General features: G+C 37.6%; 1 protein-coding gene across 1 annotated transcript in view; it reads left to right on the top strand.

Moving 5' to 3' along the window:
* The first annotated feature begins 459 nt into the window (after positions 1-459).
* The window catches only part of LOC131993978 (unconventional myosin-VIIa-like), a 44,264-nt gene continuing 23,210 nt past the window's right edge, over positions 460-21,513 (top strand). Inside the window, exon 1 of the mRNA XM_013251655.2 lies at positions 460-813. Coding sequence (XP_013107109.2) covers positions 790-813 — 24 coding nt within the window. The 5' untranslated portion in view covers positions 460-789. The remainder of the gene's footprint in view (positions 814-21,513) is intronic.

The following is a 21,513-nucleotide window of genomic DNA, read 5'->3' as shown; positions in this document are numbered from 1 at the left end:
GAAATAATCTTCAAATCTTGTTGATTTCCTAATGAAAATATAGTACAACAATCTTTCTATAGTTTAGAAAAAATGACAACTGACAATTTATTAAACAAAATAGCTGACATTTTTTTTTTACATATTTTATTTCGTTTTTGAACAGATCCATTGATAAAGAGAAACCCAAGCCAAAAAGCTTGCTATATAGCCTTTTAGTTGAAAATCCCTAACTTGCTGTCATTACCCACATGTAGTAGGGTGTAGTTATGGATCACTCCATGGCTTCAGGCGTAAACTCAATGCTATTTACCTAGCACATACCGTGGGAGCTTCATGGCCCATTTTGTGTGTATTAGAAATGATATTTGAGATATCAGTAAATTATATTGACACTGAAGAGTCGAAGAGTGGGTGACAGGCAATGTTTGTTCTTTCCAAGGGTTGGCAAGAAAGTAATGAAATGCGAGAGAGTTATTCGTTGAAAAGACGGCCAACGGTTCGAACGTTTGCGTGCTGATACGACCATAAACACCAACCTTGCGTAGAAAAGGGCCCGGACCTTATTGATAAGAAAAAATTTAACGTATAAACAAAAAAAAATTAAACAAATAAATAAATTGAAACGGTGACTAATATAGCACACAAAGAGATAAAAAACAGATTCTCTAAATTGTTTTAAAAAAATATTTCCAATATATACAGTTTTTCTGGATCTTCTTGTGTAAAGTTGTGAATCCCTTGAAAAACGTTATGCAGAAATAGGAGAAAAAAATCAAACAGATTATCGAAAGAACAAAGAAATCCATCATGTCAAATTTTAAAAGTGATCATGTGAGTGTTTGGTTAACTTTTCAGTGATTTTTTTTTTTTTTTTGTTTTTACCACAGGCTTCATTTTATATTTGGCGAATGTATGGAATAGTGTATCTGAATAAAATTTTGCCCTGTATAAAAAAAATAAAACGTTTCGCCTGACTAATGATGTGGCATTTGTAGTTATTGATTGTTACTGGCTGTTCTTATCAAAAGTGTTTGTGTTATGATAAAAAATCGCTTTATAAAAACGTCCACAATTGAAATCGAACTTCTACCGTAAAACATGAAAGCATATTGTTATTAAAGCTGACTAATATCAGCCAATCTAGGTGACCAGATGTGAAGAAATGAATGAAACAATGAAATCCGAAAAATATACATCTCTACCGAGCAGATACTACAATGGATAATCTTGTTGTCTGTATAAACAAAGCCCGGACCGTCACATGGATTTAACGAGTAATGTTTTGTAGAACAGTTGGCACAGTTTGCCAAGGGACTCGTTGTAGGTTCAATTCCAACCAAAGGCTTTGGTCTGACGCTGTTGTAGTACATGTTACAACAGACCAAATTGCTGATTCTGAATTAATGCTGCCACTATATTATAACCTAACACAATTGGTTAGGTTAGGTTAGGTTAGTTTGAAAAGACATACACCTAAGCCAGTAATCGGCTTGTTGTGCGCTCTAAAAACTATAAAGTAACCTCTAAAAAGAAAATTTTAAGTTAGGAATTCCGTGCTACTTACAAAATCTTTAATTTTTTTTTCAATACCACTCCCCTAAGTTGGTTCATGTCTGGTATTGTGTCTCCACCTAAGTACCGGTATCTGTTGGACGCGAAACCCGGAAAATGGCAAGGGAAATGCTCCAACGTCTCATCATCTTCCCCGCATGCCCTACACATGATATCACTTGCCGCACCGATTTTACATAAGTGTGCTCGTAGTCCTATGTGTCCCGTTATGATACCAAAAGCTATACTGACCTCCTTCTTGCTTCCTTTTAGTAACAGCCTCGTCTTCTCACGATCTGGATCCCCCCATAGGATTTTCGCCGTCCTACCGACCGCCTCGGTGTTCCACAATGTTGCATGCGCATTCGTCCCCCACTCCCTCCTAACATTATAAAGTTTGCAAGTGTTTTATTCCCACGCTTGCTATGTCGATGTATGTACCTTTCGGCAAAAATGATCCTTATGTACAAACGAAATCATTTGAACTTAATTTTGGTATACATACACATTTGGAACAACGCGCATTCACAAAATGAACACCGCATGTTGACAATATTATCATCAACGCCTGTGTACAATAATGCCACCATTGATGCAAGAATTTCCAATGTCTTTTTTCTATCAGTGTATCTCTTCTCCGTTTGGATGTAACAGAAAAACCCACAAACTAAAAATCCCCTGTATCTCTGTTGTAGTGTAGAATATTAAAATGTATTGTGAGGCCACCGTAGCGTAGAGGTTAGAATGTCCGCCTATGACTCTGAAAGACTGGGTTCGAATACTTTCGAGAATATCAAAAAAAAATTTCAGTGGTGGTTATTCCCTCGTAATGCTAGCAACCTTTGTGAGGAATTATGCCATTTGAAACAAGTGAAATCGTGCTTAGTTCGACTGGGCCGAATCTTATATACCCTCCACCAAGGATCATATTTGTCAAGTTCTTTGCCCGGCATGATGTTTTCCAACAAATGTGTCAAGTACGGTCCAAATCAGTCTATAATATGATATAGCTCCCATATACACTGATTTCCCGATTTGACATATTTAGCCCCTGGAAGCCGCTATTTTAGTCCGATTTAGGTAACATTTTGCATATAGTGTTCTGTTATGTGCCAAGGACGATTCAAATCGATCTATAACCTGATATAGCGCCCATATAAATCGATCCCCCGATAATAACTTTCAACAAATTAGCTAAGTACGGTCCGATTCAGTCTATAACCTCATAAAAATCCCATATAAACAAATCTCCCGATTTGACATCTTTAGCCCCTGGAAGCCGGAATTTTTGTCTGATTTGGCTAGCAGTTTGCACAAATTGTTCTGTTATGACATCCAACAACTGTGCAAATTACGCTCCACATCGGTCTATAACCTGATATAGCTTCCATATAAACCGATATCCGATTTGACGTGTTGAGCCCTTACAAGCCGCAATTTTTGTCCGAATTGGCTGAAATTTTGCATATGATATTTTGTTACGACTTCCTACAACTGTACTAAGTAAAGTCTAAATCAGTCTATAATCTGGTATAGCTCACATATAAACCGATCTGCCGATTTGACTTCTTGAGTCCTTAGTTTAGGTTAGGTTAAGTGGCAGTCTGTCATCAGACTCAAATGCAAATTTTGCCCATAAACATTCCACTAAGCAACAGGGGCAAACTTCTCACATATCAATGAGTGCAGTCCGATTCAAGATTTAAGCTCAATGATAAGGGGCCTCCTCCTTCGGACTCGAACAGCGTGCCGCAGTGCTACACCTCTTTGGAGAAAAGTTTTACTTGGCATAGTACTTCACAAATGTTGCCAGCATTAGGAGGGGAAATTCACCGTTGAAAATTTTTTTCTGATGGTCTCGCCAGGATTCGAACCCACGCGTTCAGCGTCAATGGCGGACATGCTAACCTCTGCGCTGCGGTGGCCTCCGTCACACACTTAGGCGTTTTCGTCCATTGTGATACCACAGGAACAGATGAAGGGAGATGCCTTCTAGTTCCTACCGTTGAACCATCCAGTTTGCTTTAAAAAGCCCAATAACTTGCGAATGTTCACATCCGCTAAATCAGACAGGTTCTCAAAGAAACGAGAACCTAAAGTGAAACTCCTTCTGACTGCTAGTGCGGGACACACACAGAAGGTGTTCTATAGTCTCTTATTCTTTGAAGTCATCACAGCTTCTGCAAAAGTCGTTGCTGGCTACCTTCAGTCTGTCAACATATTTTCCGATTATACAGCAACCTTTTATGACGGACACAATGACCGAGACGTCTGTTCTAGCAAATGACAACAAAGCGGTAGAACTCTTCAAGTCTAGATTAGGCCACAAAGTTTTAGAATGTTCACAGCCTCCTGATAACCTGATATAGCTCCCATATAAACCGGTTTCCGATTCGAAACCGGTTTACAAGCCGCAATTTTTTCTGATTTGACTGAAATTTTGCATGCTGTGTTACGACTTCCAACAACTGTGCCAAGTACCGTCCAAATCAGTCTATAACCTGATATTGCTCTTATATAAACCGCTTTCGCGATTATCCTTGTTCCATTACTAGAATTTTAATTTTTGCTGGTTTGACAGAAGTTTGGTATGAAGGATAAAATTACGACCTTCAACTAAATTTAGTTTGTATAAATTTTTAGCTAAATCCATTGTGGTGGGTTCCTAAGATTTAGCCCGGCCGAACTTTGCACTCTTTTACTTGTTTTTTTTTTCGGAGTGGAAAATTTTCTATTAATTTAATGTGAAAAAACAATTCATATTTGGATCATCCAAGTTGCGTGCATTCTGATCCAAACCAAACCTTGGAAAATTCTACCCTACCAAAGTATAAAATTAATTAGGTAGTATGATGGTAGTGCTTAGAACTAATCTACTTTAATATATCTTTTCCTTGTCAAATCAGCAAATACTTAAATCTTGCCGCTATCCTTTTTATATCCTCCACCATAGGGTTATACTAATTTTGTCATTCTGTTTGTAACTCTTCGAAATATTCGACCCCATAAAGTACATATATTCTTGATCGTCATGATATTTTAAGTCGATCTAGCCATGTGCGTCCGTCTGCCCGTCCGTCCGTCTGTTTGTCGAAAGCACGCTAACTTTCGAAGGACTAAAGCTATCCGCTTGAAATCTGTCAAATACTAATGCATGAAAATCCTAACCTCAAAAAAATCACCCTTTACTTCTTATAAGTGTAGGTCGGTTGGGATTGTATGTATCGGTCCATTTTTTGATATAGTTTCCATATAAACCGATCTGGGATTTTGAATTCTTGTGCCACTAGAAGACGCAATTCTCATCCGATTTGGCTGAAAGTTTGCATAAGATGTTTTGTTACAGTTTCTAACAACTCTGCCAATTATGGTTCTAATCGGTCCATAACCTGACAGAGCTGTCATACAAACCGATCTGGGGTCTTAAATTCTTGAGCCTCTAGAGAGCGCAATTTCTATCCGATTTGGCTAAAATATTGCATTACGTGTTTTGTTATGACTTCCAAGAACTATATTAAGAATGGTTCAAATCGGTCCATAACCTGATATAGCTGCCATATAAACCAATCTGGGGTCTTGACTTCTTGAGCCTCTGGAGGACGCAATTATTATCTGACTTGGTTGAAATTTTGCATGAGGTGTTTTGTTATGACTTTCAACAACTATACTAAGAATAGTTCAAATCGTTACATAACCTGATATAGCTGCCATATAAAACGATCTGGGGTCTTGACTTCTTGGGCCACTAAAGAGCGCAATTATTATCCGATTTAGCTGAAATTTTGTAAAACGGCTTCTCTCATGATCTTCAGTATGCGTGTTGAAAATGGCATGAATCGGTTTATAGCCTAATGCGGCTCCGATCTTCCTATTTTTCTTCTTCAGCCCCTAAAGTGCGCGCAATTCTTACTAGATTTGGCTGAAATTTTACATAATGACTTCTACTGTAGTCTCTAATATTCAGTTCAATTATGTTCCGAAAAGAACCATAACTTGATATTGTTCGACATATTTCGACAAGCAAATCGACCTTTCTCTTTCAAATTCAATCCCTTTCAAACTAATTTTTTTATATATTCTTTCAAGTTAATTTTCAAAGCCACCTTCAATGTAAACTCAAAGCTTTCAAATCCTGTAACTTCCTATACAACCCGGACTTTGTCGCTAGAGACACACCCACATTCGCCAGTTCTGCTCGTCTGCTCTACAATTCCCAAGGATATCTCTGTGGCCCGCCACCCAGAACAGGTGAATTTAACAGTTCATCCATCTCGTTGAGGTCGGTTTTTGAATTCATAAGATATTTATATCAATCGTTGTAAAATATTTTAGCCACAACTTCTGTAATTGATACATACTAAAGTGTTCGGGTAACATGCTCGATATGACCAGTCCTAGTTCGCCTGGTCGTCTAGTTTGGAACTATCCTTATAGAAGTCTATGAAGCGATGTTGAAGATTCAATCTGTTCTATCAAGATTAGTGGTGCAGTCCTTTTTTCAAATAGCGGTTCATCACTTATCAAGGATACCAAAGTATCCACAGCCGCCACATGACGAAAGGCAAGCTTCTTTAGCCTTACAGCAGTGGTCGCAGCAATTTATTTAATATAATGCTAATTAGGTGTAGGTGATTAGCATTATATGTTTGGTAACTGCAGTATACATCCTGTGCATGAAATACGGTTTAAACCCCAGCTTCCGCTGGGATAACATGTTTCTCCTGCTTACAAGAACAACTTCCGTCTTAGACGGATTTACTTCTAGACCAGTTTCGATAGTCAAGTCAGCCGTCGAACGTAGAGCATCCTGAAGTATATCACTAATAGTACTGGGAAACTTCCCCTAACCAGCCATTTTCTCAACTTTTTCTTCCAGAGACAATCATATATTCATATATAGCCATTAAACTATATTCCTCAGGAGAGAATACAGAAGAACCCTTAACCCTTTCACTGCCGAATTAAATGTAGCAATTTTAAAATTATTTTCTCTTCGCAACGATTTAATTGATGTCCAAAGAAGCACAAAACTGTTAGTTGGCTTGTCTGTGGCAAAATGTCCTCCTGATAGGACATTGGTAGTCAATGGAGTCAATCCAACGAAAAATTATCAATGAATGCAATTGGCTTAAAATTTTTCACAGATACTAATTTTTGATGTAGATCATTGGGTATTGAAATCGGTTCATATTTAAATATAGTTTCCATAAATACCGATGAACCGATATGACTTCTTATGCCCCCTATGCGGCACAATTGTTTTCAGATTTCGCTTATATCTTGCAGGTTGACTAGTGTTTTGAGTTTGAACATACATGCAATGTTTGGTCCCATTCTTTCTATAACACGATATAGCCCCCATATATAGTGTTCAACGGATTTGACGTTTTGAGTCCCATGAAAACACAAATTGTTTCCGATTTGGCGATAATTTTTCACGATACTTTCAATATACTCCTACATGTCAAGTTTGGTCTAAATCCTTTGATAATGGTATAAATACCCAGTTAAGATTTTACAACCGTTGACTACTGATGTCAATTACAAAGGACATGACTATTATGGAATGCACTACACTCACATTAGGCTTAATCTCTTATATTTTGTATGCTTTTTACAAACATCACTTCTTCTTTCCAGAAAAAATCACGGCTAATATATTGCCAGTAGATCACCACAATTATTCAAATCTAATTGAAGAAAAAACGAAAATGTAGTTGAACAGTGGACTCATAAATGGTTGAGGAATACCTTTTTCCCTTAGGATGACCCATCATTTTAGATCTACAAAACCCAAGCCTGTCATAATGCATCTTTTAAAAAATAAGTTATAAATAAATTTTCTTACGGTAATATAGATGCCTAGAAACTCCAACCCCCTTACGATTGACGTCAGTTTTACAGTATTGAAAGAATCCGCAATGTCATGATGTGCTACCATTATATATTCCTTGAAAGCGAGAGTATCTTCTTTGTAGCCGACTAGGTCGTGAAGGGCTGTTTCTATTATCGTCTCAAGAGTCTGCAGCACAAAAGATGACAGACTAATAGAGCGAAAATCTTTCGCCTTCGTCTGGGAAGGTTTTCTGCTTTTGAAATGAAAATAGTCTTTGTGTAACTCCATCCCACAGGTATATTCGACATGCTGGTACAAGCAGAATATATCAACCTTAGTCACGGAGCCAGTCTATCGAATATAGCTTCTACTTCAACCGGAGATATATCAGCAGAGTGTGACGATTTGAAGGAGTCGAAAGTTTTTATCGCCCTAAGGATTTGCAACTCAGACCCAACAACCTTCGACGAATTTATATCAGTGACTACCTCTTCATGCGCCAAATTGTTCATAGGAGAGTTTCAGGGGAAATGTATATCAACGAGTAGTTCTAGTGTTTTATGACTTGACATTGTCCACACATTCTCTGAATACTGAGGATAGTATCTCCCTTAGCCTAAAGCCCTCAAAGGTATCCATGAAGCTGCGGTATTCCAGGGGGTAGTTGCGAATAATATGTTTCGGAATTTATTCCAATCCGCTTTTCATCTGTTTAGCCGAGGTACCACTTCGGCAGTACATCCGCTGATATTCTCTTATGCAAAGGTAACATCTAGTACCGTCTGCCTGTTCCTAGTATAAAAGTCGGTTTACTCTATTACACAGCGACTAAGGGACTGCAATCGTTCGACGATCGACAGGAAGATTTGATGAGGCCGATGACAGTCGGAGACATGCCTTATTCGTACTCAACTCCGTCTGTCTCGCAGACCTCAACGGATGCAACAACTTGAATTTGACGATGTATAGAAGCGGTGGGCATGGGGAGTCAGGAGACGACTAAGTAGTTGTTGCTGAATACTTGTCTTAGGAACTATCAATCATATCCTTAAAGTCTGACGGATAGCAGAAGATTGAAATCCCCCTGCCACAATAAAAAAGGATTGAAAGGCGTCGAAACGGCACCCGTCAAGCCCTGTCCAGGTGGGCTCTCCGGTTGGATTGGGCTCAAGGTGGGCGCCAGTGGGGAAGGACGGAACTAAAATGTTACATCGATAGCAGTAGCTAGTGAAGCATCTAAGGAGGAATCATTCACAACCCAAGTGTAGATTGCCCTGAGCTAGAGTAGTTCCACTGCTTTTTCAATTGCCCCTGGATGCGCAAGGAAACTCGCCATGATAAGATCGAACGAAACGAATGTGAAGATGAACTCTTGGCGGATTCAGAGGACGAGGCTAACGCAACAGTGGTGAAAATTCTGAATCCAGACTATGGTCCGATTTTTGCAGTCAAATCTTCACCATTGGAAGGTCGCTTCGACGGCACTAAAGTTCCTTCTGTTGGCAGGAGGACGTTGACGTTGTTCTTTGCCAGGAACCATGGATGTGTGGAGGAATGATTTGTGAATACTTGAATTTAAACAAACTAGGGTACGGGGAACGGCAGATACAGAGCCTGTATTCTTGCAAAGAGTAGTCTAAACGTTCTTTCTTCTTCCCTCTCTAAACACTGCAGGTTTAATAGCAGCCAGCCTTATAATCAATATGCCGTCTTCAAGCCTTAAGTTGCTGTTTGAAGACCGTTCTGCCTCATTGAGGGAACTAATCACCAGATATGGGGAAGTTCGAGTATCAACGAAAGGGTCAGCTGTTTATCGAATGTATTACAAGTTGCAATCTGGAGAATTGTTGACAACTGTACCTCCCAAACAAAATTAATTTGAGGAAGAATACGATTGTGCAAAGGAAAAACGATGGCATCTGGTAACCTTCATGTTTTCATGTCGTATTTCCTTGTTGATCTTTTAATTGTTATTTAATTGAAGGTGTCAGAATGAAAATTTTTAATCTTTTAATGTTTTGCACATTGCTTTGTTTTGCAACAACATTCTAAACTTCTTACCACTCGATAAATACTCAAAAATTTCCCATTACTACTGCCAACAAACATTGATAAAAAGAAACACAAATGAAGATATCGTATCGCAACCTAACATAACATAAAAAAAGTAAGGAAGGGCTAAAGTCGGGCGAAGCCCACCTTTTGATACCTAACACCACATTGGATATGCAGGCTTAGTCATCAAATCGGTTAACAAATGACGAAATTATTGCAATTCTAGTCTAAATCGGACGCACATATAAAAGGGAGCTATATCGTGATCAGAACCGATTTCTATGAAATTCTCCAGTAATGTCAAGACTCATAAGGGAATTACTAGTGCAAAATTTCGTAAAAAATCGTTTAACAAATGACGATATAATTGCAATTTTAGTCTATTTAGACGAACTTATATATGGGAGATATAGCCAAATCTGAATTAATTTCTATGAAATTCATCATAAATGTCTACACATATAAGAGAATTAGTTGCAAAATTTTGTGAGAATCGGTTAACTAATGACGATATAATTGCAATTTTAGTCCAAATCGGATGAACATATATATTGGAGCTATATCCAAATCTGAACTGATTTCTTTGAAATTCACCTATAATGTCGAGAATTATAAGAGAACCCCTCGTGCGAAAATTTCGCGAGAATAGGTTTACAAATGACGATATAATTCCAATTTTGGTCCAAATCGGATGAACATATATATGGGAGCTAAATCCAAATCTGAACCGATTTTACTTAGTAAATTTGTTTGTAACATCCAAAAAGAAGAGAGATAGACCCATTGATAAGTACACCGCTAGATATATATATAGCTCCCTTTTATATGTTCGTCCGATTTGGAACAATATTGTAATAATTTAATCATTTATTAACCGATTCGTATGAAAATTGGCGCAGTGGACATATTGAATTTAATAGAAATTGGTTGATGAATTTTACAAAAATATGTTCAGTTTAAGATATATAAGGATCTGCTGATTTTTACTTTTAAGGCCTTTGCTAACACATTTATCAATCGATCTTCTCAAAAATTTACACAACGATTTACTCAGTGGCTACGATACAATATGTATGGATTTTGATCGAAATTCTGCATATAAAATTTAAGCGAATTCTAAATTCGACGACTTAGCCTGCATATCCAATGGGGTGTAGGGTATAAAAAGGTCGGGTTTGCTCGACTTTAGCCCATCCTAGCTTGTTATACCCACCACCGAAGGATGGGGGTATATTCATTTTGTCATTCCGTTTGCAACACATCGAAATATCCATTTCCGACCCTATAATCAGCGTAAAAATCTAAGACGATCTAGACATGTCCGTCCGTCTGTCCGTCTGTCTGTTGAAATCACGCTACAGTCTTCAAAAATAGAGATATTGAGCTGAAACTTTGCACAGATTCTTTTTTTGTCCATAAGCAGGTTAAGTTCGAAGATGGGCTATATCGGACTATATCTTCATATAGCCCCGATATAGACCGATCCGCCGATTTAGGGTCTTATGCCAATAAAAGCCACATTTATTATCCGATTTTGCTGAAATTTTGGACAGTGAGTTATGTCAGGCCCCTCGACATCCTTCGTAAATTTGGCCCAGATCGGTCTGGATTTGGATATAGCTGCCATATAGACCGATCCTCCGCTTTGGGGTCTTAGGCCCATAAAAGCCACATTTATTATCCAATTTTGCTGAAATTTGGGACAGTGAGTTGTGTTAGGCCCTTCAAAATCCTCCGTCAGTTTGGCTCACATCGGTCCAGATTTGGATATAGCTGCCATATAGACCGATCCTCCGATTTACGCTCTAAAGCCCATAAAAGCCACATTTACTATCCGATTTCGCTGAAATTTGGGACAATGTGTTGTGTTAGGCCCTTCAAAATCCTCCGTCAGTTTGGCTTAGATCGGTCCAGATTTGGATATTTCGGCCATATAGACCGATCCGCCGATTTAGGGGCTTAGGCCCATAAAAGCCACATTTATTATCCGATTTTGATGAATTTTGGGGCAGTAAGTTGTGTTAGGCCCTTCGACATCCTTCGTCAATTTGGTTCAGATCGCTTCAGAATAGGATATAGCTGCCATATAGACCGATCCTCCGATTTAGGGCCTTAGGCCCATAAAAGCCACATTTATTACCCGATTTTGCTGAAATTTGGGACAGTGAGTTGTGTAAGGCCTTTCGACTTCCTTCGCTAATTTGACCCAGATCGGTCCAGATTTGGATATAGCTGCCATACAGACCGATCCCCCGGTTTAGGGTCTTAGGCATATAGACCGATTTCTTGATTTATGGTTTTGGACCCATAAAATGCTCATTTATTGTCCGATGTCGCCGAAATTTGGGACAGCGAGTTAAGTTAAGCTCCTTGACATACTTCTGCAATATCGCACAGATCGGTTCAGATTTGAATATAGCTGCCATATAGACCGATCTCTCGATTTAAGGTTTTGGGACCATAAAAGAGGCATTTATTGTCCGATTTCGCCGAAGTTTAGGACTTTGATTTGTGTTAGGCTCTTTGACAGCTTGGCCCAAATCGGTCCAGATTTGGATATAGCTGCCATGTAGACCGATATCTCGATTTAAAGTCTTGGCCCCATTAAAGGCGCATTTATTATCCGATTTCACTGAAATTTGACACAGTAACTTATGTTAGGCTTTACGACATTCGTGTCGTATATAGTTCAGATCGGTTTATTTTTACATATAGCTAGTGTACTTATTAGTATATGGTCCAAATCGAAACTTATTTTGGTATAACTGATATGGGACATAAGGTATGAAATTTTCACCGAATTTTGATGAAAGATGGTTTACATATATACCCGAGGTGGTGGGTATCCAAAGTTCGGCCCGGCCGAACTTAACGCCTTTTTACTTGTTTTATCATCATCTTAGGATGGGGATACGTGAATAGTATCCTCTTCATATGGTAAAGAACACAAATCCAATCTAGTCATTCATTCCATTCCATGAAACTCCTAGAAATTTTTGATTGTCTTAACATTTTAAGTTGATTGACTGATACCCGTTCCTTCGTTTATCAAAACTACCGTAACTTTTGAAGAAATTGAGCTATCGACCTGGCATTTTACACATTTACTTCTTGTCGTTGTAGGTCGTTTCGCTAGTGAAGTATACATACGACTTTCAACATTCACGTACAATTGGGCGAATTTGCAAAATTTTTTGAAGAATTTAAGGAAAAACTAAGGCTATAGGATGAAAATTGGTATATAATAAAGGTATCTTATGACTTTAATGTATAATGTGGCAAATTAGGTATCTTTTTTCAGCAAAATCACGATTTGCTATATTTTTGAAAAGTGTTCAAACTATTTGGCTCTTTGTTCAGCTGAAGGGTGGTCACCATATTATTTATATGGGATTCAATAAGGACTTTTTTTTAAAAAAAGGCAAACTATTTGAGAAATTTCTAAAACTTTATTATCGGCTTGAACTACAACCGAAATATTTATGATTGGAAGTTAACTTCGTTCATATAGCCAACGAAGACACGATTGCATCCATCAATAAAAATCAGGAGATAGGTTTATATGGGATCTGTATCAAGCTATTGATCGATTCAGACCATATTAGACACGTATGTTGAAAGTCATGGGAGAAGCCCTTGTACAAAAACCGTTGTACAAAAAATCGGATGAGAATTAAGCCCTCTAGAGGCTCAAGAAATCAAGCTCCCAGATCGGTTTATATGGCAGCTTTATCAGATTATGTACCGATTTGCGCCATACTTAGCACAGTAATTGGAAACCATAACAAAACACCTCATGCAAAATTTCAGCCAAATCGGATAAGAATTGCGCGCTCTATTGGCTCTAGAAGTCAAGATCCAAGATCGGTTTATATGACAGCTATACCAGATTATAACTCGATTTGCGCCATATTTAGTACAGTTATAGGAAAAGATACCAAAACACTACAGGCAAAATTTCAGTCAAATCGGACGAGAAGTCAAGAACCAAGATCGGTTTATATGGCAGCCATATCAGAACATTGTCCAATTTGGCCCGTTTACAATCCCAACCGATCTACACTAATAAAAAGTAATTGTGCAAAATTTCAAGCGACTAGCTTAACTTCTTCGAAAGTGAGCGTGCTTTCGACAGACAGACGGACGGACATGGCTAGATCGACTTAATATGATATGACGATCAAGAATATATATACTTTATGGGGTCTCAGACGCATATTTCGAGGTGCTACAAAGAGAATGACGAAATTAATATACCCCCAACCTATGGTGGAGGGTATAATAAGACAATGGTTGTAAAGTTGATACATAATAAAGGAATCTTGTGACTATAATATATAATGTAGGAAATTGGACATCTACCCTCGCAAACTCAAGATTTGCCTATTTTTTGAAAAGTTTCCAAACTATTTGTCTCTTTGTTCAGCCTAAGAATGGCCACCATATTATTTATATCGGATTTTCCATTAAGGACTTTTTTATACCCACCACCGAAGGATGGGGGTATATTCATTTTGTCATTCCGTTTGCAACACATCGAAATATCTATTTACGACCCTATAAAGTATATATATTCTTGATCAGCGTAAAAATCTAAGAAGATCTAACCATGTCCGGCCGGCCGTCTGTCTGTTAAAAAAACTTTACAGTCTTTAAAAATAGAGATATTGAGTTGAGATTTTGCACAAATCCTCTTTGTCCATAAGCAGGTTAAGTTCGAAGATGGGTTATATTGGACTATATCTTGATATAGCCTTGATCGGTTCAGATTTGGATATAGCTGCCATATAGACCGATATCTTGATTTAAAGTTTTGGCCCCATAAAATCACATTTATTATCCGATTTCGCTGAAATTTTCACAGTGACTAATATTAGGCTTTCGACATCCGTGTCGTATATGGTTCAGAATGGTCTATATTTGGATATAGCTACCAAAAAGACCAATATTTTGTTCTACAAAATTGGACAATGACTTGCACCTATTGGACAATTAGACGTGCCGAGGGCACGTTTGCATCTATCAAAACGAAACGGTCGCTACTTCCCGTTGAATGTTAGCTCTGAACATTTCCGACTTATTGCATTTGTTAATAATACCCAGATGGAAGAGAGATAGACTCATTGATTAGTATACCGAACGACTCAATTCTGATTCGATTTAGCTATGTCCGTATGTCCGTCTGTCTGACCGTCTATCTGTCTGTCTTTCCGTCAGCGACGCCCGACTTTTGCCTTTCCTTAATGGTTATGTATGATTTGGATTCGTGACAAAATTTAGAACGACTTTGCCGCAACTATTCCCACATCCAATTATTCAGTTAGGTTAGATTTATTCAGTTAAAAGTTATACAGTTTAGAAGTCAAAATATGTGAAAAAGTAATTCTTTTTAAATTTTGCAGATAAAATTGTCCATAAAAATACAAAAGTAAATTCTGCCCGAATTGTTTTACAGAAATCCCCAAAATAACACTTTTGAGCAAAAATGGTTTCATGATCGGCATTTCTAAGTACATTTGCACTGCAGGCTACACATATTATTAGGTAGAAAAAAGCAGGGACATATGCAGAAAAAACCTATGAGGGATCTGGACTTTGAAATTTTTGAGCTCGAAGAGTTTTTCCAATTTTTTTAATAAAAAATTGCTATTTCAAGTATATATAGCACCCGCTTAGGTTAACTAATCTTGTTCAAGTTCGTAGCATTCAATTCTCTAAAACAAAGCCGATGTTTTTTTATTCCCCACACCACTGCTGTGGTAGAGGGTATTATAACTTAGTCAATTTGTTTGTAACACCCAGAAAAAAGAGAGATAGACCCATTGATAAGTATTCCGATACATACTGTCTGTCCGTCATAGCACCTATTTAGGTTAACTTGTCTTGTTCAAGTTTCACTTAAAAAACATCTCCTCTTCATAATCAAACAAAAGGATTGGGTCTTCAAGAAAGTTTTTTTCGTGCTACTTACAAAATCCTTAATTGTTTTTAATGCCACTCCCCTAAGTTGGTTCATGTCTGGTATTGTGTCTCCACCTAAGTGCCGGTACTTGTTCGACGCTAAAGCCGGGCAATGACAAAGGAAATGCTCCAACGTTTTATCATCTTCCCCTCATGCCGTAAACATGCTATCACTTCCCGCACCGATTTTACATAAGTGAGCTCGTAGTCCTCAGTGTCCCGTTATGATACCAATAGCTATACTGATCTCCATCTTACTTCCTTTCAGTAATAGCCTCGCTTTCTCACGATCCCCCGATCCCCCAAAGGATTTTCGCCATCCTACCGCCCGTTTCGCTGTTCCACAATGTTGCATGCGCATTCGTCGCCCACTCCTTTAACTCGGACTGCGTCGAAAGGCTTACGGTTAACCAAGTTTATTGAGGGCTGTCCTCTGGCCTTCACCGCCAAATCGTCTGCCCTTTCATCACCCCTTACTCCGTTATGGTCCGGCACCCAAACGATGCGGATTTTGCCATTCACAGAGAAGGCGTTAATCTCCTTCTTACACTGCAAGACTGTTCGTCACCTTACCGTCCTGGTTGTTATTGCCCTTATGGCAATTTTACTGTCGGTAAAGATGTTCACACTCGACGTACTCGCGTTAGCACCACACCACCTCACGCATTCCATGATCGCCTGGATCTCCGCCTGCAGGACCATATTATGGTCAAGCCGTCTAAAACAGATCTCAGTCCCTGGGTTCTCAATGTAAACCCACAGTCCCACTCTGTCCTCTAGCTTTGATCCATCCGTGTAATATGATCTTCCAAATGGCAATACTAGGGTTCCGTCAATCCAAGACTGTGCCGATGGCAGCAGTGCCTCGCACTAGACTTCAAGGTTCATCTCAGGTATTCGATCGGAAACCTCTTCCTTTCCATCCAGGTTTCCTATTGTAGCCTCGATTATACCGCGATGGTATGAGCTGCTTCCATCCTTAATCCATTCTCCCATCGCCTTAAGACTCATAGCCGCCTTGGCTGCCTCACACTTTATCTGTATGTCAATGGGTCGGATATCTAGAATAGTCCCTAGTTACTATTGGTCTAATCATGCTCCTGTAGAGCCAGTGGACTATCCTAGGATTCAGGCCCCATTTCGAGCCTACGGTCCGTCTACATAGTGCCCGACATCTGTGAGCCTTCTCAGTACGCTCCTGAATGAATCAGGATCGTCAAGATCACACCTAAGTATTTGACCTTTTCAGATATCGAAATCGTCTTATTGAGGAAACGTGGTGCGTTAAATTGGCCCACCTTCGTCTTCCTCGTACACAAGCATATTCCCGTCTTCTTTGGGTTAACGTTGGGACCACTGGGTCTAGCCAAGACAGATGCCATATGCAAAAACCTTTCGGCCCTTCTGCATAGCTGGTTCGGATCCTTACCTCTTACAGGCATCGTAACATCGGACGGATTCAAATCCCTCCTCAGTCAGCATCCGTAATAGGTCATTTATGGTGGTCACCCATAGGAGTGGCGATAATATGCCCCCTGTGGCGACAATTTATCCACCTGTACCTTAGCATATGGCTTTTCCAGTTTCTAAGGACCGGGTCCACCCGGTACTGGTTTAAAAATTGAATCATTGTGTCGATCCGCACATTGTTAAATTATCTTGCCCAAGTCTTCTTCTGAGTAGCCTTCCGAATTTTGTCCAGTTGGTTTTCAACTTATTCCGGAAGCTTATCGGATTCGGCGCTGGCCGTGCTAATGTAGCGATGGTCGGAAAAAGAGTGTTCCATGGAGATCCTCCAAGGCTAATAAATGGAAATACTTGTTTTGATCGAAAATATAAAAAAGACACTTCTTTCATATATATTATTTTTTTTTTACTTCCAAACTAAGGATAAGGATTTTTCAGCACTATCCAGCAAAAAAGAATTTTGAAAACCGGTCCACAAATGAACATTTGGCAGATCGAACATATTTTTGAAATGCCGAGGTGACCCAATTTAGTGGCGCAAACACCTCAGCTTTAAACATTCAAAATTTCAAAGAGATATCTTTACCCGTTCTCAAACGCAATATTTTTTACTAGTTTTTTATTATTTTCTCCCACTGTGCGTGTTCATTAGTATTGAGTTGAATTGACAGTGATAGATCGGTGATTAGTAGTGCCGCAAAGTTGTCCAGTGCCTTTTAGCAAATCTCTTACATCAAAATGCGAAGTAGATTTAACGTTGCACAGTGGGCCAAATGGCAAAAAAATTGGAAATAAGTCTACAACTTTTTATCTGTTGATTTTAGCCATACAAAATGTTCTAGACATTTGTAGAGGAGGACATAGGCTTTCAGAAAAGTGCTGTTGTTGGTCCATATCTTTAATACAGGGTGAGCTACAGGGTGTGAAAGTTGACCACTTTTGACTTCTCCAAGCTTCTGGGGGCCATAACTTTTGATCTACTCAACCGATTTACATGATTTAGGACTCTAGAGAAAGAGCTTGACAAGATCTAAAAAACTTATGCATAAAGTACCATGCCATCGTGTACTGTTAAGGAGTTATGAATTGTTTAATTTTAAAATATGAAAATTTGGCCTTGGTTTTTTTCAGTGTTTTTTTAATAACTCCGTCAATTTTAAAGCTATAAACTTCATACTTCACACAAATTATGCCAGCATATGTGTGCATAAAATACAAAAGGAATCACGTGAATATCTTTGGCGGTTTAAAAATGGCATCGTTTTCAATATGAAAAATATTTTTTTTGTCAAAAAATTGCAAAATTTTTCAAAAAAGATACTCCCATTTCCTTTAAGTTTTCGCAAACTTTGGCCGTCAAAGCATTATCATTTCTTTCCATTTTCACAAAGTCGAGGTATTAAGAAAAGTTTTAAGTGCTAATTTGGCTAATTTCGATATCAAACAACACCGTTATCTTAAGACCAAAATGGCCAATTTTTTTACTAAACTTCAAAAGTTTCTCACTGGAAAAAAAGTTCCACGGGGATTTTTTCGCTTTTTTTGAACTTAAATGAAAGCTTAAAATGTTCCCAACATTTTAAGGTATGTCTCGCCATATCCTAGCCATAAATGAGATCGTAGCGATCAAAATACTGAAAAAAGTCAATTTTCAAGTAGTGCTATATTCATTGCTAAAAAACAAGTATTACGTCACATTTTATTGCAAAGATGTTAAATAAACTTTTATTTGGTAACACTTCTTCTACAAAACACAAAAAGAATCATGGAAATATCTCTATTCTATTCCATTTTATGGAACCGGCAATAAAAAAGTCAATTTTTCAAAAAAGTCGAATTTCCCAAATTTTGTTTTTGTTGTCCTAATTGCACATGACACACTATAGCCATATTTACGCAACATACCTTATCGTAAAGGAAATTTTCATACCTTTCCAACGATGTATAAAACATTTCTCAACTCGGATTCTATCTACTCTAAAATTCATTTACACTTCATTAAACTCTATATAAAAATGTCTATTTGTGAAATGGAACCTTATATGGGGCCTACACTAAAACATTGATAGATTTGCCCAGGGTTTACAATACAAATGTGTTAGAATAAAAAAAGGTCTCCTGCCAAAGTTTAAAAAAATTGGAATAAAAATATGTGTTTTAGAGCGAAAACACTTCGCATCGGCGTGCGTTTGTATAGTACCTACATCTATTTTTAATGTAAGCTGATGATTTTTGAATAAAAAGTAACCTAGAAATATACCTGCATATATATATATATTTGTGTTAAGATTTGATGCAGACAAATGTTACCTGTTTCGCTATGTCGAATTCCCAGGAAATCCACCGTATCAATGAATGTGAAAAAACCTACCCATAAAAAATTCATTGTCATTTTTTTTAACCAAATTCGAGTCCAGGTAAATAATTATAGAAGAGTAAGTAAAAAGAGGCACTTTGGACCCCTTTTTACGATTGCGTCTGATACCTGAAATGGGTCATTAATTGTGAATATATTGCATAAATATTTGAACAAATATTTGAACGTATCTTTTATTAAATTTGGCGGATGTGCCGCCAATAGTTCCTCTTGTTTTTTCTTTTTGGTTTTCTCCGTAACTTCGTCGTATGCTTTGCTAGGCCGGCCGGGAATCAGCGGTTTAATTTCAATAAGTAGATCCGATTTCAGCCACTTCTCATACATTTTGAAAAACTTGATTTTTGCGAATGAACATTCTGGCAACCTTCTCTCAAATGATTTGTAGAATTTTTCAAGTTTGTCTAAAGCGTCTTTATTTAGCCTTATTCCATATATGTGGTCCAAAGTGTAAACAAGTTCCTTAAATGACTCCGTGTATGATTTGGAATCATTTTTGATGTCCCATACAATTTTCGAAAGAGTGGAATACTTCAGTATGACTTCCATAACTTATAAATGTCCTTTACGCCTCTACAAAATATAATGAAGAAAATTTGGATTTTGTTCAAATATTTATGCAATATATTCACAATTAATGACCCATTTCAGGTATCAGACGCAATCGTAAAAAGGGGTCCAAAGTGCCTCTTTTTACTTACTCTTCTATAATTATTTACCTGGACTCGAATTTGGTTAAAAAAAATGACAATGAATTTTTTATGGGTAGGTTTTTTCACATTCATTGATACGGTGGATTTCCTGGGAATTCGACATAGCGAAACAGGTAACATTTGTCTGCATCAAATCTTAACACAAATATATATATATATGCAGGTATATTTCTAGGTTACTTTTTATTCAAAAATCATCAGCTTACATTAAAAATAGATGTAGGTACTATACAAACGCACGCCGATGCGAAGTGTTTTCGCTCTAAAACACATATTTTTATTCCAATTTTTTTAAACTTTGGCAGGAGACCTTTTTTTATTCTAACACATTTGTATTGTAAACCCTGGGCAAATCTATCAATGTTTTAGTGTAGGCCCCATATAAGGTTCCATTTCACAAATAGACATTTTTATATAGAGTTTAATGAAGTGTAAATGAATTTTAGAGTAGATAGAATCCGAGTTGAGAAATGTTTTATACATCGTTGGAAAGGTATGAAAATTTCCTTTACGATAAGGTATGTTGCGTAAATATGGCTATAGTGTGTCATGTGCAATTAGGACAACAAAAACAAAATTTGGGAAATTCGACTTTTTTGAAAAATTGACTTTTTTATTGCCGGTTCCATAAAATGGAATAGAATAGAGATATTTCCATGATTCTTTTTGTGTTTTGTAGAAGAAGTGTTACCAAATAAAAGTTTATTTAACATCTTTGCAATAAAATGTGACGTAATACTTGTTTTTTAGCAATGAATATAGCACTACTTGAAAATTGACTTTTTTCAGTATTTTGATCGCTACGATCTCATTTATGGCTAGGATATGGCGAGACATACCTTAAAATGTTGGGAACATTTTAAGCTTTCATTTAAGTTCAAAAAAAGCGAAAAAATCCCCGTGGAACTTTTTTTCCAGTGAGAAACTTTTGAAGTTTAGTAAAAAAATTGGCCATTTTGGTCTTAAGATAACGGTGTTGTTTGATATCGAAATTAGCCAAATTAGCACTTAAAACTTTTCTTAATACCTCGACTTTGTGAAAATGGAAAGAAATGATAATGCTTTGACGGCCAAAGTTTGCGAAAACTTAAAGGAAATGGGAGTATCTTTTTTGAAAAATTTTGCAATTTTTTGACAAAAAAAATATTTTTCATATTGAAAACGATGCCATTTTTAAACCGCCAAAGATATTCACGTGATTCCTTTTGTATTTTATGCACACATATGCTGGCATAATTTGTGTGAAGTATGAAGTTTATAGCTTTAAAATTGACGGAGTTATTAAAAAAACACTGAAAAAAACCAAGGCCAAATTTTCATATTTTAAAATTAAACAATTCATAACTCCTTAACAGTACACGATGGCATGGTACTTTATGCATAAGTTTTTTAGATCTTGTCAAGCTCTTTCTCTAGAGTCCTAAATCATGTAAATCGGTTGAGTAGATCAAAAGTTATGGCCCCCAGAAGCTTGGAGAAGTCAAAAGTGGTCAACTTTCACACCCTGTAGCTCACCCTGTATTAAAGATATGGACCAACAACAGCACTTTTCTGAAAGCCTATGTCCTCCTCTA

Source organism: Stomoxys calcitrans, chromosome 3 (genome assembly GCF_963082655.1).
Source record: "Stomoxys calcitrans chromosome 3, idStoCalc2.1, whole genome shotgun sequence".
Classification (NCBI taxonomy): Eukaryota; Metazoa; Arthropoda; class Insecta; order Diptera; family Muscidae; genus Stomoxys; species Stomoxys calcitrans.
Note: the sequence above shows the minus strand (reverse complement) of the source record. Positions and strands in the feature narration are given on the sequence as shown.